Genomic DNA, 24562 nt, shown 5'->3' with positions numbered 1-24562 from the left:
AGAAAAATACTTGTTCAAGACCTCTCCTATCTCTTCAGACTCGATACACAATCTCCCGCTACTGTCGTTGATCGGACCTACCCTCGCTCTAGTCATTCTCATATTTCGCACATATGTGTAAAAGGCCTTGGGGTTTTCCTTGACCCTACCCGCCAAATATTTTTCATGCCCTCTCTTAACTCTCCTAATCCCTTTCTTCAGTTCCCTCCTGGCTATCTTGTATCCCTCCAGTGCCCTGTCTGAACCTTGTTTCCTCAGCCTTACATAAGTCTCCTTCTTCCTCTTAACAAGACATTCAACCTCTCTTGTCAACCATGATTCCCTCACTCGACCATCTCTTCCCTGCCTGACAGGGACATGCATATCAAAAACACGCAGTACCTGTTCCTTGAACAAGTTCCACATTTCACTAGTGTCCTTCCCTGACAGCCTATGTTCCCAACTTATGCACTTCAATTCTTGTCTGACAGCATTGTATTTACCCTTCCCCCAATTGTAAACCTTGCCCTGTTGCATGCACCTATCCCTCTCCATTACTAAAGTGAAAGTCACAGAATTGTGGTCACTACCTCCAAAATGCTCCCCCACTAACAAATCTATCACCTGCTCTGGTTCATTACCAAGTACCAAATCCAATATGGCCTCCCCTCTGGTCGGACAATCTACATACTGTGTTAGAAAAGCATCCTGGACACACTGCCCCATCCACTATTTGATCTAAAGAGTTTCCACTCAATGTTTGGGAAGTTGAAGTCACCCATGACTACTACCCTGTGACTTCTGCACCTTTCCAAAATCTGTTTCCCAATCTGTTCCTCCACATCTCTGCTGCTATTGGGGGGCCTATAGAAAACTCCCAACAAGGTGACTGCTCCTTTCCCATTTCTGACTTCAACCCATATTACCTCAGTATGCAGATCCCCCTCGAACTGCCTTTCTGCAGCTGTTATACTATCTCTAATTAACAATGCCACCCCCCCCACCTCTTTTACCAGCCTCCCTAATCTTGTTGAAACATCTATAACCAGGGACCTCCAACAACCATTTCTGCCCCTCTTCTATCCAAGTTTCCATGATGGACACCACATCGTAGTCCCGAGTTCCGATCCATGCCTTAAGTTCACCCACCTTATTGAAGTATACACACTTCAACCCATCTCCTTGCCTGCAAGTACTCTCCTTTGTCAGTGTTATCTTCCCCACTGCATCACTACGTGCTTTGGCGTCCTGAATATCGGTTTCCTTATTTGCCGGACTACAAATCCGGTTCCCATTCCCCTGCCAAATTAGTTTAAACACTCCCGAAGACTACTAGAAAACCTCTCCCCCAGGATATTGGTGCCCCTCTGGTTCAGATGCAACCCGTCCTGCTTGTACAGGTCCCACCTTCCCCAGAATGCGCTCCAATTATCCAAATACCTGAAGCCCTCCCTCCTACACCATTCCTGCAGCCACGTGTTCAACTGCACTCTCTCCCTATTCCTAGTCTCTCTATCACGTGGCACCGGCAACAAACCAGAGATGACAACTCTGTCTGTCCTGGCCTTTAACTTCCAGCCTAACTCCCTAAACTTGTTTATTACCTCCACACCCTTTTTCCTACCTACATCGTTGGTACCAATGTGCACCACGACTTCTGGCTGCTCACCCTCCCCCTTCAGGATCCTGAAGACACGATCTGAGACATCCCTGGCACCCGGGAGTCTCGCTCGCGACCACAGAATCCCCTATCTATTGCCCTAACCATTGAATCTCCTATTACTATTGCTTTTCTATGCTTCCCCCCCCCTTCCCTTCCGAGCCTCAGAGCCAGACTCAGTGCCAGAGACCTGGCCGCTAGGGCCTTCCCCCGGTAGGCCATCCCCCCCCCCCCCCCAACAGCATCCAAAACGGTATACGTGTTTTGAAGGGGAACGGCCACGAGGGATCCCTGCACTGTCTGCCTGTTAGTTTTCCTTTCCCTGACTGTAACCCAGCCACTCTTGTTCAGTACCTTGGGTGTGGCTACTTCCCTGTAACTCTTCTCGATAACCCCCTCTGCCTCCCGGATGATCCGAAGTTCATCCAGCTCCAGTTCCTTAACACGGTCTCTGAGGAGCTGGAGTTGGGCTCATTTCCTGCAGGTATAGTCAGCGGGGACACGAGTGGTATCCCTCACCACCCACATCCTACAGGAGGAGCATGAAACTGCCCTAGCCTCCATCACCTCTTACTTTACAGAATTAGCTGCCCCGTAGACCAACTGGACCTCCACCCTCTGACTCTGCTTCCAGTCAGCTGTACTCTAAATTCCTGGCTCCCTTCACGCTCTTTGATAAATATAGGAAATGAAATGTAAGGAGCACCTTACTCCCTCCTCACCTAACTCCCTCAGTCACCAAACTCTCACTGTAGCACTCAAATGCAACCAGTTCAGCACTCCCTCAGTCACCAAACTCTCACTGTAGCACTCAAATGCAACCAGTTCAGCACTCCCTCAGTCACCAAACTCTCACTGTAGCACTCCCTCAGTCACCAAACTCTCACTGTAGCACTCAAATGCAACCAGTTCAGCACTCCCTCAGTCACCAAACTCTCACTGTAGCACTCAAATGCAACCAGTTCAGCACTCCCTCAGTCACCAAACTCTCACTGTCGCACTCAAATGCAACCAGTTCAGCACTCCCTCAGTCACCAAACTCTCACTGTAGCACTCAAATGCAACCAGTTCAGCACTCCCTCAGTCACCAAACTCTCACTGTAGCACTCCCTCAGTCACCAAACTCTCACTGTAGCACTCAAATGCAACCAGTTCAGCACTCCCTCAGTCACCAAACTCTCACTGTAGCACTCAAATGCAACCAGTTCAGCACTCCCTCAGTCACCAAACTCTCACTGTAGCACTCAAATGCAACCAGTTCAGCACTCCAGTGCAAACAAAATCTGCACTGTAATTAGCTCAGATTTATACTGTGACTCTAGCCTCTGAAAACTGGCCTAAGCCAATTAACTAATTAACAAGCTCCAGCTGCAAGTACCTACAAGTAGAACCTTGTTTAAAGCTGATTCAAAATTCACCTTCTTATTGACCAAATAGTAACTTTTAAGTTAATTAACTAAATAAAAGAAATTTAGACTTTAAATAAAAATGAACCCTTATACTCCCTCAGTCACCAAACTCTCACTGTAGCACTCAAATGCAACCAGTTCAACACTCCAGTGCAAAACTTACCTTTGGACAAGCCCTTGTGCAGTTCATGATGGTGTGGCAGCGATAGAGGGAGAAAGGATCTTGCAGCTGAGCTAACCGCTCCTCTGTGAACTCATCTCTGGAGTCAATCATCCAGCGATAGGCCTGAAATTTAATCAAGATCAACCACAGTCAGTAAAGTAGATTTGGTTCAAACTTTATGGAAGTAAATATCCTATACTAGTAGTTTCATCAGAGGAACAGTAACCAAAACATGAAGAGGTGCCCACAAATATCAAAGATGGAGTTTGCCCAACAATTATCCAGTGAACACAATTAAATATTACAAAAACATCAGGTTCATAGTATCCTTTAAAAAATAAATCAATAATTGAGGGCTAAATAGATCTCCCATTCAATATTCCCAGAATTTACAGAGAAATAATTTGAATGTCAACATTTGTGGTTCAGAAGGTTGTGGGTTAAAGATCCAGTGCAGAACTACAAGTACAAATTCAGGCCAATGGTTTAATCCAATAATTAAGGGTGTCTTGGGTTGCCATGTTGTGGTTGACACCTTATCTGCCTGTTCTGGTTTCTGGCATTATTCAAAAGCACATTGAAAATTCAACCAACAATCCAAAAACAAAATTAATCAACTATTTGCAAAACCTCAATCAGATTTGCAGGACACAGACAGCATTTACAAAATTTAAACTAGTTTCCTTATAAGCATCCAGAGACTCGAGTATTGGATTCCTACTTAGATTGCAAAATTCATTTTACTGGATAATGTTTTAAAAAGTGTGAAAAATAAATTTCAGGAAATGGCATATAAATTTAGTCTAAATTTGATTTGATGAACCCTTTTGTAAGAATAATGCTTACTTCATATCCATTTCTCATCTTTGAATTCATTCATGTTCACAATATTTTCTCCCATCCTCCAAAAAAACTCCCAATTTATGCAAAATTAGCAGCCTGCATGTCCCACTCTTTCATCACTTCCCTCCAACTCTATGTTCATAGAACATAGAACGATACAGCGCAGTACAGGCCCTTCGGCCCTCAATGTTGCACCGACATGGAAAAAAACTAAAGGCCATCTAACCTACACTATGCCCTTATCATCCATATGCTTATCCAATAAAATTTTAAATGCCCTCAATGTTGGCGAGTTCACTACTGTTGCAGGTAGGGCATTCCACGGCCTCACCATTCTTTGCGTAAAAAAACCCCACCTCTGACCTCTGTCCTATATCTATTACCCCTCAATTTACGGCTATGTCCCCTCGTGCTAGTCACCTCCATCCGCGGGAGAAGGCTCTCGCTGTCCACCCTATCTAACCCTCTGATCATTTTGTATGCCTCTATTAAGTCACCTCTTAACCTTCTTCTCTCTAACGAAAACAACCTCAAGTCCATCAGCCTTTCCTCATAAGATTTTCCCTCCATACCAGGCAACATCCTGGTAAATCTCCTCTGCACCCGTTCCAAAGCTTCCACGTTCTTCCTATAATGAGGCGACCAGAACTGTACGCAATACTCCAAATGCGGCCGTACTAGAGTTTTGTACAACTGCAACATGACCTCATGGCTCCGGAACTCAATCCCTCTACCAATAAAGGCCAACACACCATAGGCCTTCTTCACAACCCTATCAACCTGGGTGGCAACTTTCAGGGATCTATGTACATGGACACCGAGATCCCTCTGCTCATCCACACTACCAAGAATTTTACCATTAGCCAAATATTCCGCATTCCTGTTATTCTTTCCAAAGTGAATCACCTCACACTTCTCCACATTAAACTCCATTTGCCACCTCTCAGCCCAGCTCTGCAGCTTATCTATGTCCCTCTGTAACCTGCAACATCCTTCCGCACTGTCTGCAAATTTACTCACCCATCCTTCTGCGCCCTCCTCTAGGTCATTTATAAAAATGACAAACAGCAACGGCCCCAGAACAGATCCTTGTGGTACGCCACTCGTAACTGAACTCCATTCTGAACATTTCCCATCAACTACCACTCTCTGTCTTCTTTCAACTAGCCAATTTCTGATCCACATCTCTAAATCACCCTCAATCCCCAGCCTCCGTATTTTCTGCAATAGCCGACCGTGGGGAACGTTATCAAACGCTTTACTGAAATCCATATACACCACATCAACTGCTCTACCCTCGTCTACCTGTTCAGTCACCTTCTCAAAGAACTCGATAAGGTTTGTGAGGCATGACCTACCCTTCACAAAACCATGCTGACTATCCCTAATCATATTATTCCTATCTAGATGATTATAAATCGTATCTTTTATAATCCTCTCCAAGACTTTACCCACCACAGACGTTAGGCTCACCGGCCTATAGTTACAGGGGTTATCTCTACTCCCCTTCTTGAACAAAGGGACCACATTTGCTATCCTCCAGTCCTCTGGCACTATTCCTGTAGCCAATGATGACCTAAAAATCAAAGCCAAAGGCTCAGCAATCTCTTCCCTGGCTTCCCAGAGAATCCTAGGATAAATCCCATCAGGCCCCGGGGACTTATCTATTTTCACCTTGTCCAGAATTGCCAACACTTCTTCCCTACGCACCTCAATGCCATCTATTCTAATAGCCTGGGTCTCAGCATTCTCCTCCACAATATTATCTTTTTCTTGAGTGAATACTGACGAAAAGTATTCATTTAGTATCTCGCTTATCTCCTCAGCCTCCACACACAACTTCCCACCACTGTCCTTGACTGGCCCTACTCTTACCCTAGTCATTCTTTTATTCCTGACATACCTATAGAAAGCTTTTGGGTTTTCCTTGATCCTACCTGCCAAAGACTTCTCATGTCCCCTCCTTGCTCGTCTCAGCTCTCTCTTTAGATCCTTCCTCGCTTCCTTGTAACTATCAAGCGCCCCAACTGAAACTTCACGCCTCATCTTCACATAGGCCTCCTTCTTCCTCTTAACAAGAGATTCCACTTCTTTGGTAAACCACGGTTCCCTCGCTCGACCCCTTCCTCCTTGCCTGACTGGTACGTACTTATCAAGAACATGCAATAGCTGTTCCTTGAACAAGCTCCACATATCCAGTGTGCCCAACCCTTGCAGCCTACTTCTCCAACCTACACATCCTAAGTCATGTCTAATGGCATCATAATTGCCCTTCCCCCAGCTATAACTCTTGCCCTGCGGGGTATACTTATCCCTTTCCATCACTAACGTAAAGGTCACCAAATTGTGGTCACTGTTTCCAAAGTGCTCACCTACCTCCAGATCTAACACCTGGCCTGGTTCATTACCCAAAACCAAATCCAACGTGGCCTCGCCTCTTGTTGGCCTGTCAACATATTGTGTCAGGAAACCCTCCTGCACACATTGTACAAAGAACGACCCATCTAATGTACTCAAACTATATCTTTTCCAGTCAATATTTGGAAAGTTAAAGTCTCCCATAACAACTACCCTGTTACTTTCGCTCTTTTCCAGAATCATCTTCGCCATCTTTTCCTCTACATCCCTAGAACTATTAGGTGGCCTATAGAAAACTCCCAACAGGGTGACCTCTCCTTTCCTGTTTCTAACCTCAGCCCATACTACCTCGGAAGAAGAGTCCCCATCTAGCATCCTTTCCGCCACCGTAATACTGTCCTTGACTAGCAACGCCACACCTCCCCCTCTTTTGCCCCCTTCTCCGAGCTTACTAAAACACCTAAACCCCGGAACCTGCAACAACCATTCCTGTCCCTGCTCTATCCATGTCTCTGAAATGGCCACAACATCGAAGTCCCAGGTACCAACCCATGCTGCCAGTTCCCCTACCTTATTTCGTATACTCCTGGCATTGAAGTAGACACACTTCAAACCACTTACCTGAACACTGGCTCCCTCCTGCGAAGTCAAATCTGTGCTCCTGACCTCTATACTCTCAATCTCCCGTACCCCAAAACTACAATCCAGGTTCCCATGCCCCTGCTGAATTAGTTTAAACCCCCCCAAAGAGCACTAACAAATCTCCCCCCCCCCCAGGATATTGGTGCCCCTCAGGTTCAGATGTAGACCATCCTGTCTATAGAGGTCCCACCTTCCGCAGAAAGAGCCCCAGTTATCCAGAAATCTGAATCCCTCCCGCCTGCACCATCCCTGTAGCCACGTGTTTAATTGCTCTCTCCCTATTCCTCATCTCACTATCACGTGGCACGGGCAACAACCCAGAGATAACAACTCTGTTTGTTCTCGCTCTGAGCTTCCATCCTAGCTCCCTAAAGGCCTGCCTGACATCCTTGTCCCCTTTCCTACCTATGTCGTTAGTGCCAATGTGGACTACGACTTGGGGCTGCTCCCCCCCCCCCCTTAAGGACCCGGAAAACACGATCCGAGACATCACTTACCCTTGCACCTGGGAGGCAACATACCAAACGTGAGTCTCTCTCGCCCCCACAAAATCTCCTATCTGTGCCCCTGACTATTGAGTCCCCAATTACTAATGTTCTACTCCTTTCCCCCCTTCCCTTCTGAGCAACAGGGACAGACTCCGTGCCAGAGGCCCGTACCCCATGGCTTACCCCTGGTAAGTCGTCCCCCCCACAAGTATCCAAAACGGTATACTTGTTACTCAGGGGAACGACCGCAGGGGGTCCCTGCACTGACTGCTTCTTCCCAGTCCCTCTTACAGTTACCCATCTATCTCCAGTCTTTGGTGTAACTACTTCCCTGAAGCTCCTATCTATGACCCCCTCTGCCTCCCGAATGATCCGAAGTTCATCCAGCTCAAGCTCCAGGTCCCTAACACGGTTTTTGAGGAGCTGGAGTTGGGTGCACTTCCCACAGATGAAATCAGCAGGGACACTGACGGCGACCCTCACCTCAAACATTCTGCAGGAGGAGCATTGTACTGCCTTCCCTGACATCACCTCTAGATTTAAAAAAAAAACAAGAAAAAGAAAAAGAAAGGAAGAGCTTACCTGATATTACCTCAAACCCTGCTCCCGCTGAAAGATAAGCAAATTTAAAGGCACTCACTCACCTTCACGACAAGCCCCTGCTCCCACTTCCCAACCACCGTGGGGGGGGGGGGGGGGGGTTGGTTAGAGGAGGAGGTAGGGTGGGAAACACTCACGAAGTGTTTCGGGTTTAACTGTCACTTGACAACAGCCCCTCCACAAACCACCTTCAACTTAGGCTGACCGCACTGCACGTATGCAAATTTCCCCAGAACAGCTGATCAGTAGCTCTGCTCTGCTGCCCTCTGCTGGATGTTTGCCTTCACTCAAACTCCTTGGGTCTCCTTTGCAGGTTCACCTTCAACTTAGGCTGACCGCACTGCACGTATGCAAATTTCCCCAGAACAGCTGATAAGTAGCTCTGCTCTGCTGCCCTCTGCTGGATGTTTGCCTTCACTCAAACTCCTTGGGTCTCCTTTGCAGGTTCACCTTCAACTTAGGCTGACCGCACTGCACGTATGCAAATTTCCCCAGAACAGCTGATCAGTAGCTCTGCTCTGCTGCCCTCTGCTGGATGTTTGCCTTCACTCAAACTCCTTGGGTCTCCTTTGCAGGTTCACCTTCAACTTAGGCTGACCGCACTGCACGTATGCAAATTTCCCCAGAACAGCTGATAAGTAGCTCTGCTCTGCTGCCCTCTGCTGGATGTTTGCCTTCACTCAAACTCCTTGGGTCTCCTTTGCAGGTTCACCTTCAACTTAGGCTGACCGCACTGCACGTATGCAAATTTCCCCAGAACAGCTGATCAGTAGCTCTGCTCTGCTGCCCTCTGCTGGATGTTTGCCTTCACTCAAACTCCTTGGGTCTCCTTTGCAGGTTCACCTTCAACTTAGGCTGACCGCACTGCACGTATGCAAATTTCCCCAGAACAGCTGATCAGTAGCTCTGCTCTGCTGCCCTCTGCTGGATGTTTGCCTTCACTCAAACTCCTTGGGTCTCCTTTGCAGGTTCACCTTCAACTTAGGCTGACCGCACTGCACGTATGCAAATTTCCCCAGAACAGCTGATCAGTAGCTCTGCTCTGCTGCACTCTGCTGGATGAGTAGTTCATTTAGTTTCTTTCAACGTGCTGAATTTAAAGGATTCTGCCCCAAAGTTCTTAGAGTCCACTCCAGCACCATTGCACTGAAGATAGGATCAATTATGTAAAATGCCACAAGTATGATTGAAGCAGGCTCATTTCATCTGTAAGTGTCACAAACCTCTGGGCTAGTGCATGCCCAATTCTAGCCCCACTTACCCGGAATCAAAACAGGGGCAAAATTAGATTTTATTTAAAATACCCAAGGTCCTCGGTGGAGCCCAATACAGGTTTGTAACTTTACAACACAAATAACCTTTTATTATGCATAGTATTATAGGGGTGGCGCAGTGGTCCCAGGTTCGATCCTGGCCCTGGGTCACTGTGTGTGTGGAGTTTGCACATCTCCCAGTGTCTGCATGGATCTCACCCCCACAACCCAAAAGATGTGCAGGGTAGGTGGATTGGCCATGCTAAATTGCCACTTAATTGGAAAAAATAATTGGATATTATGTACAGTATTATTAAACAGGCAGAAAATACAACTACTCCAGGCATTGTCAAAGTCAGGGGCACAACCTGCGGGTGGGTCGCGGTTGTGTGTCAGGAGGGGCGCAGAGCCCTCCATCGTGGCGCTCCCAATCGCGCAGATCTGCACGCAACAGCCGGCTTTTAATCACGCCGGCTGCAAGCAACCTTCAAAATAGCCATGAACATATTTTTAAAAATGAGGCCGCACTGCGCGTGTGGCCCGTTCATCGGTGCGCATGCGCAGTACGGCCGCATTTTGTAATACGGTCGCAGTCTTTTTATTCGATAAAATGCAGAAACTGAAAATGTTTTCATCCTCCAGAAATTGAAGGTTCACCACATTTCACTTGAACATTACAAGGTAAGAGAAAATGGTGGGTCACGAAGGTCGGCTGATTGGTAAAGAAGGGCCCCCGGAAAAAAAGTTTGGAAAACACTGATCTACTCCACCTTTCCTGACCCCACTTCCTAACTTGTTTTATATAAAAACAGAGGAGAATTAATATAATAATAAAAGATAAGGATTTTTAAAATGTATTTTATTCTAAACTTATAAACGGTTAGAAACCCATAAACAATTCGGGGAGCAAACTCCCCAACACATGACTATAGTTTGTACAAATATTTTCACCCCCCTCGCCGAACAGCTCCACAAACATAGCCACGAACACCCCCCACCTTGCCTCAAAACCCTCCGTTGAACCACTCGTACTTGACCTTTTCCAGTCGAAAAACGTCCTATCCGTCCTCCAGCCAGGTCAACACCCCCGGCTGACCACCACGCCAACAGAATTCTTCACCGGGCAATCAGAGGTGAAGGCCACAACGTTGGCCTTCCACCATCAGCTTCAGCGATATCCCAAATATCACCACCAAAGGGCCTGTCTCAATCTCCTCCCCCACTATCCTTGCTAGTGCCGTGAAGCACCCGCCCAGAATCTCTTCAACTTTTTGCAGCCCCAGAACATGCGTGCCTGGTTCACTGGCCCTGCCTTCTCACACTCGTCTGCCACTCCCTGGAAGAACCCACAAATTCTTGCCCAAGTCATATGTACCCTGTGCATGACCTTGACCTGTATCTGGAGGTCGCATTTGCCCTTCGTAGGGTCTCATTCCATACTCCCCAGTTTAGCTCCCCTTCACATTTCTCCTTCAACCTGCTCACCTCCCTGCTCTCCGATCATGCCCTCCCCTTCCACATCCGGAAGCAGCAGTCACTCCAACAGGGAGTACCTCTGCAACCTGGGGAACTCTTTCCAAACCGCGCAAAGTCCCTTACCTGCAGGTACCTAAACTCACTTTCTCTCACCTGCAGGTACCTAAACTCACTTTCTCACCTGCAGGTACCTAAACTCACTTTCTCTCAGGAGCTCTATCCTCTCCTTCAGTTCCTCTATACTGCAAAACCCTCTTCCAGGTACAGATCCCTCACCTTAACCAGCCCCACTTCCTTATAATACCATCTATCCACCCGGCTCGAAACAGCACTGCCAACCCAATATCCCTTCTATCCTGAAATGCTTCTTCAGCTGGTTCCAGACCTTTACTGTGGACTGCATCATCAGGCTCTCCTCATATTTCCTTAGTGCCATTGGCAATGTCGCCGTCACCATAACCCTCGAGCTGGACCCCCTACAGGACTCTTCCACCATCCAAACCCATTCTGCCCCTTCTTCCCACCACAGCCTCACCTTCCTCACATTCACTGCCTAGTAATAGTGTGGCAGGTTCGGCAATGCCAACCCTCCCTTCTGTCTCTGTAACAGGGTCCTCTTAACCTTTGGCACCTTCCGTGCCCATACAAAGTCTGAGATAATCATATCTAGTTTTTGGAAGAAGGCCTTCGGTGCAAAGATCGGAAATTTCTGGAATATAAACAGGAACCTTGGCAAATTGTTCATCTTCACCATTCTGCGCCTGATTCTGGCAGGGAGATTCCATGTGTCCCACCTCTTCAGATCCTTCCCAACCTCCTCCACCAGATTTGTTAGATCCCATTTATGTAGCATCGCCCATTTCCCCGCCACCTGAATCCCCAGGTATCTAAACCTATCTCTGGCTACTTTAAATGATGACCCAACGTTCACCGGGAACACTTAACTTTTCCCTACAGTTAGCCTATATCACCCATAGTTTCACCAGGTAGGGCACCCCAAACCGCATCTGCCGTTGCTATGATACCGCCTTGGCCCTGTTGAACCCCGCACGCAGTTTTGCCAGTTCAGCTCCATGTCCTGGCATATTTGGACCTTGTTCCCCTCCCATGCACAGTTCTGCTTCTCCCTAGCCCGCAAGATCTTCTTTCCCCACAAACTTGTGGGAGTCTCACGATCACCGCCCGCGGTTGTGGGGGTGAGACCCTAGCCAGGATCGAGCCCTGGTCCTCGGTGCCCTGAGGCAGCAGTGCTAAACACTGTGCCACCCTGGAGGTGGACTTTAATCCATTGCCCAGGACACCACATAACAGAAAAATATCTGGAAACTTGTCTCTTCATTTCCCTCAGACTCTAACTCCTGCCAAATCATTTGCCAAAAGTCTACTCCTTCTACAGCAACATCTTCATCACACCAACAACTACTGCACCTGATAATAAATCCCACTCCAATTGTACTTCATACAAGAGAACAGGAGTATAATGTCCACTTACCCCATTCACTAATACCTTAGCTTTCATTGAACTGGGTGGAGGGAAAACCAAATCCCTCTCCAGTAAGAGTTTGTGTAGAAGTGTACCTTAAAATAGTTGTGGGTTTGGCTACATAATTTGATGAAAATGGGGTGATCTTCCCCTTAGAAGAACCCTGTATAATCTCCCATCTACCTCATTTGTCACACCTGCACCCATAGCAGTGCAGGTCTCCTGGTTTTCGCTAAAGCTACAATTAACCCCATAGCCCCTCTTTTGTTCCCTTTTCAGAATTCTTCTTATAAACCCCAGCAAGTTCCATGGCTTTCCTTGCAACATACTGAACAAATGTGTCCCACTTTATTGCAATGGTAACACCCAGGCCTTTGACTCTCACTTCCACGTTAAGGAGCTTCCTAGTCTGAAGAAATCGAGCATTCCCAGTTACCCATTCCTCATCTTCGCTACCTGCCTTCCTTTCCCTGTCCCACTTCCTATCCGTTTCAAAATTATAGGAGTGACGGAAAATTTATGGATCAGCTCAAAATCAGCCATTATCGCTGCTTGTCTAGTGGTTATATCCCTTTGGTCTTCAACATAAATTCTGATCACAGAGGTAGTGAATTCTTAGAAGTTGTCCAAGACAATGATTTCTCTTTAGCGCTTCATGGGTAGTTTCAACCCTATTACGATCCCAGGCCAGACCCCAACAGTGGCTAGGATACTGGACCGAAATCCCAATATTTTAGTTTATTTTGTAAGACTGCGGAAATAATTCTTTGCTCCAGGAGTGATTGCACAAAGAAATAGGTATTTGGTATTTTAAAACGTAACATTAATACTCTATTAAACTCATCCACATCACACCTGAAAATAACTTAGAATTATGCCTTTACCAATACTACTTACTGCAGTAAATACAATATACTTAATTACTATCTCTATTCCCAATTAAACAACAAGAAAGAAAAAAAACAGGGCAGCACGGTGGCACAGTAGGTTAGCCCTGTTGTCTCATGACACTGAGGTCCCAGGTTCAATCCCGCATCTGGGTCACTGTCCGTGTTTGTGCGGGTTTCGCCCCCACAACCCAAGGATGTACAGGGTAGGTGGATTGGCCACGCTAAATTGCCCCTTAATTGGAAAAAATGAATTGGGTACTCTAAATTTTTTTATTTTTTTTAAAAAAGAAAATAATATACATCGCTTAATCTCCTATATCCCAATGGCAGAGTAACACTTGCTTTCCGGAACAGATTTGTCTCTTGTTAGAACCCCTGCAGACTCTAGCTGGATGTCTTAAAGACCTGTTTCAACTAGTTTGTTTCAGTTTCTCCCAGACAAATCTGCACTGCTTTAAATACTATTAATATTTTTTTAATAAACTATCCTACCGTGGAAGCAAAAGACTTTACTTGTGGCCTAAAGGGTAGGGAGATCAGAACCGCAACTCAAAAGCTCTCTCAAAAAGTCTGAATACTTTCTAGTTCGACCCAGTAATGACCATCTCTCCAAAGTGAAAATAAATGAACTCCCCAGGATGAAAACTCCTCTCCAGGTGAAAGCTCCCCAGGGACTCCGCTACTCAAACAGCAGTGCATTAGTCCATGCATTAGTCAGGACCGAAGCGGGGCACAGCCGGCGGCAGCGACCAGCGACCTAACCACCCCCACCAGGAGGACGCGGGGTGCGAAGTGCGGGAGCCCGAACGAAGCAGCGGGGACCGAGCAGCGGGGACAGAGCAAACCCCCAAAACCGGCAGCGACCACCACGAGGCAAGGCCAAAGAGACTGGACAAAAGCCTCTCGCTCTCTCTCTCCTGGGTGAGTGGGGAAAGGAAGAAAAAAAAAAGGACTTTTATTAAAAATAACCAAAAGAAAACTGTTAAAGAGAGAGGGGGGGGGAGGGGTATACATACTATTTTCTCTCTTTTTACACACTCTCCCATCCAAAGTAAGCCCACCTGAGGAGTTGCATAAAAGAGGGAGGGGAAAAAATAATAAATAAATAAATAAATAAAGTGGTAAAGGAAAGAAGGGAAGAGAGGAGGGGAAAAAAAAGGAAGAGACAAAAAAAATAAAATTAATAAAATAAAATAAAAATAGGGTGCGGAAAAGGGGGGAAAAAGAAAAACAAGGGGAGAAGAAAAGATGAAAGGGAAGGGGGAGAAAAAAATGCCAGAAGGGAGCCAAGGGAGAGGGGACACCAGAAGCAGACGGGACAAGGGGCAAGCCAGCTCAGGCGAGCGAATCAGCGCACGAAGCGGCGGAACGGATGTATCGCCGCATCAAAAAGAGCTGGACCGACAGGTACCCTCTCCCCTGGGGCCAGAGGGTGGCTGGAATTGGAAGGCAGCCTTTACCGAGGCACTGAGGGAGCAGCTGCAGGTAATCAAGGCAGAGGTGAAAGCAGACGCAGAGGCCGCAGTACAGGAAGCAGTGGCCAGGGCCATGTCAGGGGTGCAGCAGGCTCTGACCAGATTGGAGGTGAAATTGGATGCCCAAGGGGAGAAACTGGAAGCCCAGGAGGCGACCATTAAGGAGCTGGAGAAAGCAGCGACCGACATGAGCGACCGGGTCACGGCCCTGGAGAGGGAAGTGGCGAAACTGGGCGCAACACAGGGGAGCCTGAAGGGCAGGGTAGATGACAGGAAAACCACTCGAGAAGGCAAAATGTAAGGATAGTGGGCCTGCCAGAGGGGACTAAGGGTAGAAACCCCACAGCATACGTGGCTGAGATGCTTGGCAACTTAGTGGGGAGGAACACTTTCCCCATCCCACCGGAAATGGACAGAGCACATCGGTCGCTGCGCCCGAAGCCCAAGGCAGGGGAACAACCGAGAGCAGTCATAGCCAAACTGCATCGGTACCGGGATAGGGAGACAATCCTGCGCTGGGCCAAGGAAAATAGAGCTTGCAATTGGGAAGGGCACGCCATCCGAATCTATGAGGATCTTGGAGCAGACATAACTAAGAGACGGGCTGAGTTCAACAGAGCGAAAGCAGCTCTCCACAGGAGCAGAGTGCATTTTGGTATGCTGTACCCAGCGAAACTCTGGGTCACATACAGGGAATATTTCTTTACAGCCCCTGCTGAGGCGAATAGGTTCGTCGAGGAGCACGGGCTGGAAAACAACCAGGGACGAGGGGCCCCTGGCAAGCAGCAACGACACGTCGACGGGGGGGGGGGGGGGGGGGGGGGGGGGTTGGGGAGGGGCGAGGCAATGCCAGCCCGCACCCCCCCCGGCAGGAACACCCAGAGCAAAAAACAAACCACTGCCCAAGGGACCGCTCCAGGTGGGAGGCCAGGCCCCAGTACGAGGGAACGAGAGTATTGGAGAAGGGAGAGCAGGCGAGAAGGGTGCTAGCGGGAAAGCTAGCGCCGGGGGCACGCAACAAAGCAGGGCCGCAGCGCACCCCCAACAGGGGGGGGAAGGCGCCAGGCAGGGGAGGGGGGGAAACACCCGTCAAAGTCGGGAGAGCAAACGGGGGAGGAGGGAAAAGGGAGAGACCGGGGGGGGGCCACACAGGGAGCGAGAGACCGGGGAGGGGAAATGCAGGGACGAAGGGACAAAAGAGGCCAGAAAAGGAACAGGGCTACAAATTGCCACAACCAAGGGCTCGAAACAAGGAACCGCTGCAAGCACCCACCCAGTACGGTCTGTGGGTGAAGGGGGCCCCCAGAGTGCAGGGGACGGCCATGGCGGATGCCCCCGGGACAAGGGGAAACCTCGGAGCGCAGAGACCCGACCGCACGGGGAGAGCAGTGATAGCGGCCATCCTGGACGGCCCCCTAACAAAGGGAAACCCTGGAGGGCAGGGGCGCGTCCACCAGATAAATATGGTTAATCCCACAGGAACGAGGGGGCAGAAGCCCCCTACCAGGATAATTACCTGGAACGCAAGGGGACTTAACGGCCCAGTGAAGAGATCTAGAGTCCTCACCCACCTCAGAAACAGGAGGGCCGACATAGTCTTCCTCCAAGAGACGCACCTGAGGGAGCAGGACCAACTGCGGGTAAGAAAGGGCTGGGTGGGACAAACCTACCATTCCTGCTATGGGACAAGGGCCAGGGGGGGTGGCGATCCTGATCGGCAAGAGGACAATGTTTAGGTCGACAAAGACGGTCACAGACCCAGGGGGGCGGTATGTCATGGTCAGCGGGGCCCTGGATGGGGCACCGGTAGTTCTAGTCAACGTGTATGCGCCCAACTGGGACGACACGAGTTTCATCAAAAAGACCATCGCAGAAATCCCGGACATAGCGACGCATTGACTAATCATGGGGGGGGGGGGGGGGGGGGGGGGGGGAAGACTTCAACTGTGTACAGGATCCAAAGACAGACAGATCAAACCCCAAAACGGGGAAAACCTCAAGCATGGCAAGGGAACTCAGTCACTTTATGGAGCAGATGGGAGTGGTGGACCCCTGGAGGTTCGCCCACCCGGGGGAGAAAGAATTCTCCTTCTTCTCCCCAGTACACAACGTGTACACCAGAATTGACTTCTTTATGGCGGGGAAAACGGTGCTTCCAGGGATAGACAAAGTGGAGTACTCCGCAATTGTGATATCAGACCATGCTTCACACTACATGGACGGGCAGCTAGAAACGGGAAGGGCCCAGCGCCCCACATGGAGGTTGGACGGTGCCTTACTAGCCGACAAGGCCTTCAGCGAAAGGATAGCGCGGGCCATAGCAGAGAACACGGAGAACAACCAAAACAGGGAGGTCTCACTCTCCACGTTCTGGGAAGCGCTTAAGGCCGTAATAAGAGGGGAAATCATTGCCTTCAAAGCGCAAAGAGATAGGGAGGAAAGGGTGGCTAGGCAGAAGCTGGTCGACTCCATACTGGAGGTAGACCGTAAATACTCCCGAGGCCCCGACCGTAGAGCTCCTGGCGGAGAGGAAAGAACTACAAAGGAACTTTGACCTGCTCTCCACCAGGAAAGCAGTGCACCAACTCCGCCAGGCGCACGGGACCCTGTACGAACACGGAGACGAAAGCCAGCCGCCTGTTGGCACACCAGCTGAGAAAGCAAGCAGGCACCAGAGAAATTGTGCAGATCAGGGGTACCGGAGGCACATTGGAAACAGAACCAGAGAGGATTAACAAAACCTTCAAGGCCTTCTACCAAGAGCTGTACACCTCAAAACCCCCGAACGGGGAAGGCTGGGATGAACCGGTTCCTTGATGGACTGGACATACCAGTCGTGGGAGAGGGCAGAAAACGGGACCTGGAAGCACCACTAGCACTGGGAGAGATCATGGAGAGCATTAGCTCCATGCAGACGGGGAAGGCGCCGGGACCGGACGGATTACCGGCGGACTTCTACAAAACATTTGCGACAGCGCTGGCCCCGCACCTGCGGGAGATGTTCACAGACTCGCTAGCTAGGGGCACACTGCCACCCACGTTAGCACAGGCCTCAATCTCGCTGATACCTAAGAAAGACAAAGACCCAACGGAACGTGGGTCATACAGACCCATATCTCTGCTGAACGCAGGACGCCAAAATACTGGCCAAAAGGCTAGAAGACTGTGTACCTGAGGTGGTCACAGAGGACCAGACGGGCTTCGTCAAAGGTAGACAGCTTACCTCGAACATCAGGCGCCTGCTGAACGTGATAATGACCCCCTCCGGGGAGAGAACACAAGAGGTGATCATCTCCCTGGACGCAGAAAAGGCCTTCGACAGAGTCGAATGGAAATACCTCAGAGGTACTGGAGCGGTTCGGGCTTGGAACAGGGTTCACTGCTTGGGTAAAGCTCCTATACAACGCTCCCATGGCGAGCGTATGGACCAACAATACCAATTCCCAATACTTCCAGCTGCACAGGGGCACCAGACAAGGATGCCCACTGTCCCCGCTGCTGTTCGCACTAGCAATCGAACCGCTAGCAATCGCGCTCAGGGCAGCAAAAAATTGGAGGGGGATCCGAAGGGGAGGCAGAGAGCACAGAGTCTCACTCTATGCAGATGATCTGCTCCTCTACATCTCGGACCCACAAATCAGCATGGATGGAATCATCGCGCTCCTGAAAGAGTTTGGAGCCTTCTCGGGCTACAAACTCAACATGAGCAAAAGCCAGATCTTCCCAGTACACCCGCAAGGGGGAGGGGGCAGCACTAAAGGGGCTGCCGTTTAAACAATCCCGACACAAATTCCGCTACCTGGGGATCCAAATAGCCCATGACTGGAAAGGGATCCACAAATGGAACCTCACCAGCCAGACGGAGGAAGTAAAAAAGGACCTGCAAAGATGGAACACACTCCCACTCTCCCTCGCGGGGAGAGTCCAGACGATCAAAATGAACGTACTGCCCAGGTTCCTCTTCCTGTTTAGATCCATTCCGATCTACATCCCCAAGGCCTTTTTCAAAGCGCTGGACAAACTTATCATGGCGTTCGTATGGGGGGGTAAAAATGCTAGGATCCCAAAGAAGGTCCTACAAAAAACAAAATCCAGGGAGGGGCTAGCCCTCCCGAACCTACAATTCTACCACTGGGCGGCAACAGCCGAGCGAGTAAGGGGATGGATCCAGGAGCCAGAAGCCGAGTGGGTGCGTGCGGAGGAGGCCTCCTGCATGGGGACCTCCCTCTGGGCCCTCGCCCAGCACTCCCACCCCACCCAAAAAACACTCCAGCAGCCCAGTGGTGACAGCCACCCTCCAATCCTGGAACCAACTGCGGCAGCAATTTGGCCTGACCAAAATGTCGGACAAGGCTCCCATCTGCAACAACCATAGGTTCACACCAGCACTGACTGACGCCACCTTCAAAAGGTGGAGGCAGGACAGGGGGACACCGACAGTCAGGGACCTATACACGGATGACAGGATCGCAACACTGGACGAACTGACAGTGAAATTTCGGCTAGCCGGGGGGAACGAGCTACGGTACCTGCAGCTCAAAAACTTCTTACGAAAGGAGACAAGGACGTACCCACAACCGCCACGACAGACACTACTGGAAGACCTACTGGACGCAAGTATCCTAGAGAAAGGGAACTGTAGCGACATGTATGACCGACTGGTAGAAAGGGACAACACCGTACTGGACGCAACAAGAAAGAAATGGGAGGGTGACCTGGGGATTGACATAGGGTGGGGACTCTGGAGCGAAGCACTGCATAGGGTCAACTCCACCTCCACGTGCGCAAGGCTCAGCCTGACACAACTAAAAGTGGTACATAGAGCCCAGTTAACAAGAAACCGTATGAGTAGGTTCTTCCCGGAGGTGGAGGACAGATGTGAACGGTGCCAAAGAGGCCCGGCCAACCACGCCCACATGTTCTGGTCTTGCCCCAGACTTGTGGAGTACTGGACAGCCTTCTTCGAGGCTATGTCCAAAGTGGTGGGGGTGAGGGTGGAGCCATGCCCGATAGTGGCGGTCTTCGGGATTTCAGACCAGCCAGATCTATTCCTGGGGAGGAGGGCGGACGCCCTTGCCTCCCTGATCGCCCGCCGTAGAATCCTGTTTGGCTGGCGGTCAGCAGCACCGCCCAGAGCTGCAGACTGGCTGTCCGACCTCTCGGAATCTCTCCAAATGGAGAAAATCAAATTCGCCATCCGAGGGTCAGACAACGGCTTCCACAGAACGTGGGAGCCATTCATGCAATTGTTCCGGGACCTGTTTGTGGCCAACGAACAAGAGAAAGAATAGTCGGGTGGCCAAGAATAAGGGGAAAACGGACAGGAATCGGGGGAAGATAGCCGGGGGGGTGGGGAGTGCTACGGGTTTGTTCGCATGGTTTTACGCTTATTTCTTTTTCTTGTTAATTTATTGTTTTTGTATTGGAGGGGAGGGGTTACTGTTTTTCTCTGTTGTGATAAAACTTGTTGTTGAAAACTTGAATAAAAATTATTCCAAAAAAAAAGGATGGACAAAGCCTCAAGCGACAGTCTGATGGCAAGCTAAGGCCCAAAACCAAATTGTAAATAAATGCCTATAAACATGTGCTTCGGCCATATTGGGGAATGTAAAATATGTATGCCGGTTAAAGGGGGCGGCCACAGTTGTTGTTATGAAGATGCTTACCTGTAAATATACATGTTAATTTTTGCGTGTTTTCTTTTCTAATAATTTGTAATTTGTTAGATATAAAATATGAAAACTCAATAAAAACATTTAAAAAAAAAATTTCACCTGTGGTTCCTAAAAGCTTTCTAGCCTTGCAAAACAAGATTCTTTTAAAAACATGACTACTACAGTCAAACACAATCTAACCCAGGCTGTTAACCCTCAAATTGTCGAAAGTAAATAATCCACTGTAACTAAAATCCCTCATTCGTCACAATCCCAATGTGCATACCCACCTATTAAAATTCTTCTGCTTAACCCTTTCAAATTCAACAAAAGTCTGTTCCAGCAGTTTCCTTAAATTCAGAAGCTTTTACTTATGTGCCTCCAGAACTAATTAATATGCACCCAGAATAACCGTTTGTACCTTTATCACAATCTTTAGATTCCCCACCTGACAGGGAAGCAAACTTCCTGCGCCCACCCCAAAGTTTACTTTGCATGGGTAATGTTCACTTTTCCTTCGGCCGCTCCATTTGAGTTGATATTCTCTTTCTCTCCTTTTCCCTTCTTTTGCTAATCCTTCCATTTCCACATCAATTTCCTCATTTAAATTTCCTTTTGAGAAGCTCTTTCTTCTTCTCCCCCGCATCTGCAATAAAAAATAAATTCCCCCTCATGCTCAAACTGCAGCAGAATTCTCTCCAGATCGGTTTCCCCACCAGAAAGTGTTTTTGATGCTACACTACCTGGACTACTTGTTCTCCTGTGTTTCTAACAGACCCAAGCACTCAACTAATCCATTGCATATCTCTGCCTTCTTAATTTTAACTGGCACCTCGACTTTTAATTCACTTCCAATTCAACTAAATTATCTTTTCAAAGTCCTTGTAAATAAACCAAAGACAAGTCCTCCACCTGAAGAAAGGGTTTAGCAGTTTCCAGCTTTAGCAGTTTCCAGCGCCATCCTGTTATGCTATTATAAATCTGGTGCCTCTTTAATAAATACTGTACCCCAAATCGTCACAGTCTACTGTTCCAAAGATTCCAGGACGAACCCCCAAACTATGTAACAACACCCTTGTCTAGTACATAGCCAATTTCATTTAGCCCAGAGTCACAACATGGGTGAAATCAGATTTTATTTAAAATAGCCAAGATCCATGGTTGAACCTAATAAACTACAATAACCAGGTTTGTAACTTTACAAGTAACCTTTTATTATGTACAGCCCCCCCCCCCCCCCCCCCCCCCCCCCCCCCCCGCCCCATTGCCCACGCTCCAGGAAAGTCCTCCGAACCCATGGAGTCTTCCCACTCGCACAAACCCAGAGATCAGTGCATTGAACTTCTTAAAAAACAACTTGGGGACGAAGATTGGGAGATTCTGAAACAAACAAAAATCTTGGCAGCACTGTAATTTTTACTGTCTGCAACCTCCCTGCTAGCAATAGTAGCAACACATCCCACCTCTTAAAATCCACTTTCATCTGCTCCACCAGCCGAGCCAGGTTCAACTTGAGCAGCTGTGCCCAGTCCCACGTCACCTGGATACCCAAGTATCAAAAGCTCGCCCCACCACCCTAAACGGCAACTCCCCTATCCTTCTTTCCTGCCTTCTAGTCTCAATCAGGAACACCGGGCTCTTTCCCATATTCACCTTCTACCCCCAAAACAGGCCGACTTCCTCTAAAACCGCATGATTCCTCTGATACAGCCCCAACGGGTCTGAAATATACAGCAACAGGTCGTCCTCACACAATGAGACCCTGTGATTGACAGCCCCCTCCCACTCAATCCTTCTTCAGTCTCTCGATGCCCTAAGCTCCATTGCCAGTGACTTTATTGCCAAGGCGAAGTGCATTGCGGAGAGCGAGCACCCTGACTTGTCCCCTGATGCAGCCCTAAATACCCCGAACGCACTCGGTTCATCTGCACACACGACCGGTGCCTTATACAGCAACGGAACCAATCTAAAAAAATCCTTACCTGAACTGCCCCAACATCTCCAGCAGATACCCCCACTCCACCCAATCAAACGTCGTCTCCACATCCATCGCCACCACTACTTCCACCTCCTGCTCCTCCGAAGGCACCATGATTACATTAAGCAGTCTCCTCATGTTCCCCATCAACTGCCTCCCCTTCACAAAACCCATTTGATCCTTGCCTATCACCCCCGGTACACAGTCTTCAATTTGCAAGGCCAGCACCTTGACGGCGACATTCAGTATTGACATTGGACAGTGCGACCCACACTGCTCCGGATCCTAATCCTTCTTTAATATCAGAGAGATGGAAGCCTGCGACAATGTAGGGGGAAGTTCCCCCCCTCTCTCCCTCGCTTCATTATACGCCCTCACCAGCAGTGGCCCCAGGTCCATCCCAAACCTTTTGTAAAACTCCACTGGGAAGCGTCTGACCCTAGGGCCTTCCCTGCCTGCATCACCGCCATACTGCCCATAACCTCCCTGAATCAACTCCTCCTCCACTGTGGGAAACTCCAGCCCGTCCACAGAACATTGCACCCCCCCCGGAGGCTCTGACTCATATAACCTTCTATAAAATGCCTCAAACACACCATTCATCCTCACTCTGCCAATCTCCCTCACCGCCTCTTTCTTCCTCAACTGATGGGCCAACATTCTGCTCACCTCCCTTTACTCGTATACTGCCCCTCTGGCCCTTCACAACTACACCACCACCTTCCCTGTAGGCACGAGCCTAAACTTAATCTAGAGCCTCCGTCTCCTTCAACAGTCCTGCCTCCGGCACCTCCGAAAAACTCCTTCACCCTCCCAAACCTCAATGGGTCATCCCAGCCCTGCCAAAATGTGCTCCACAGACCACTTCAGTTCCTTCACCGCTACCGCCACCCTCGACTACTTGGGACTTGCCCGGTTCAAGCTCTGTTCTATAACCGTATTAAAATACCCCCTCCATAATCAACCGGTGCAAGTCCAAGTCAGGAATCTTCTTCATAACACTCGCCTCAAAATCTACATCATCCCAGTTTGGGGCATAGACATTTACCACAATCACCAGCATCCACTCCAACTTTCCACTAATCATCACATACCTGCCCCCGGATCAGCCACAATGCTCCCCACCCGCTTATTCGCCATCACCGCTATCCCCCTCATCTTTATATCCAGCCCCAAATGAAACACCTGCCTATGAAACCCTTCCTCAACCTCGTTTAGTTCCCTATCTTAAGGAGCGTCTCCTGCAAAAAAAAGCCACGTCTGCCTTCAGACTCCTCAGTTGCGACCGTTTGACCGGCCCATTCAGCCCTTTCATGTCCACATGACCAGCCTGGTTCGGGGGGGGGAGGAGGGAGAAGAGAGAAACCCACCCTCTGATGTCCCCTGTCATCGATCCCTTTCCAACTGCACCACACCAACCATATCCTTGTCAGCAATCCTCCAACCCCCCCCCAACCAAAGAACTAGCCGTCTCCCCCCCCCCCCCCCCCCCCCCCCCCACCGTCCCTTGGCAACCCCCACATCACTCCCGTTAGCTAGCCCACCCAGGTAGCATGGTAGCCCCCATCCTCACTACCTCCCCAGCTCCCCTCACCATACATCTCTAAAGAGCAACAAAAGGTGCATTCACCATCATTGCTCCTGATGATAAATCCTGTCCTCCAAACAGACCACCATCAAAATGTTTAAAGAACACACAAACTCCTCCCAAGTTCAACGTCCTCAGACTCCACCCAATCCACTGACCCTCACAAACTCCATCACCTCTTGCGTGCCGAAATAATGCTCTCGCATCTGGAAAGTCACCCACAGGTGGGCCGGGTACAATACTCCAAACTTTACCGTCTTTTTTAAAGACGGCAGCCTTGGTTTCCTCTTTGCCAGTTCTGCTCCAGGTCTTGGTACACCTGCAGCTCATTCCCTCGCAGGTACATTTCCTGGTCTTGTTCTTGTCCAGAAAGCAGTGCAACCATACCTCCATTGCCCTCGGCGGCCTCCTCACCAGCTCCCAGGCTGCTCGGTCGACCTCCAGGGGCCGGTCAAAGGCCACCTCCCCCATCAATTTCTCCAGCACCTTAGTCTTGTACACACCAGCTTCCATACCTTCAATCCCTTCAGGCATCCCAACAATCCTGATGTTCTCTCTCTTCCCCCCCCACTTTCTAACTCGCCCCACTCTCTACAGACACACACGGACAAAAAACACAAGAG

The 24562-nt window shown here is 49.2% G+C and overlaps 1 protein-coding gene across 1 annotated transcript in view; it reads right to left on the bottom strand.

The window, feature by feature from the left end:
* sdhb (succinate dehydrogenase complex, subunit B, iron sulfur (Ip)) overlaps nt 1-24562 on the bottom strand; it is a 37714-nt gene that overhangs the window by 2638 nt on the left and 10514 nt on the right. The window contains exon 7 of the mRNA XM_038773150.1: nt 3212-3334. Within this exon, the coding sequence (XP_038629078.1) occupies nt 3212-3334 (123 nt within the window). The remainder of the gene's footprint in view (nt 1-3211; nt 3335-24562) is intronic.

Source organism: Scyliorhinus canicula, chromosome 16, assembly GCF_902713615.1.
Source record: "Scyliorhinus canicula chromosome 16, sScyCan1.1, whole genome shotgun sequence".
Lineage (NCBI taxonomy): Eukaryota > Metazoa > Chordata > Chondrichthyes > Carcharhiniformes > Scyliorhinidae > Scyliorhinus > Scyliorhinus canicula.
This window is presented reverse-complemented; position numbering and strand designations above follow the sequence as displayed.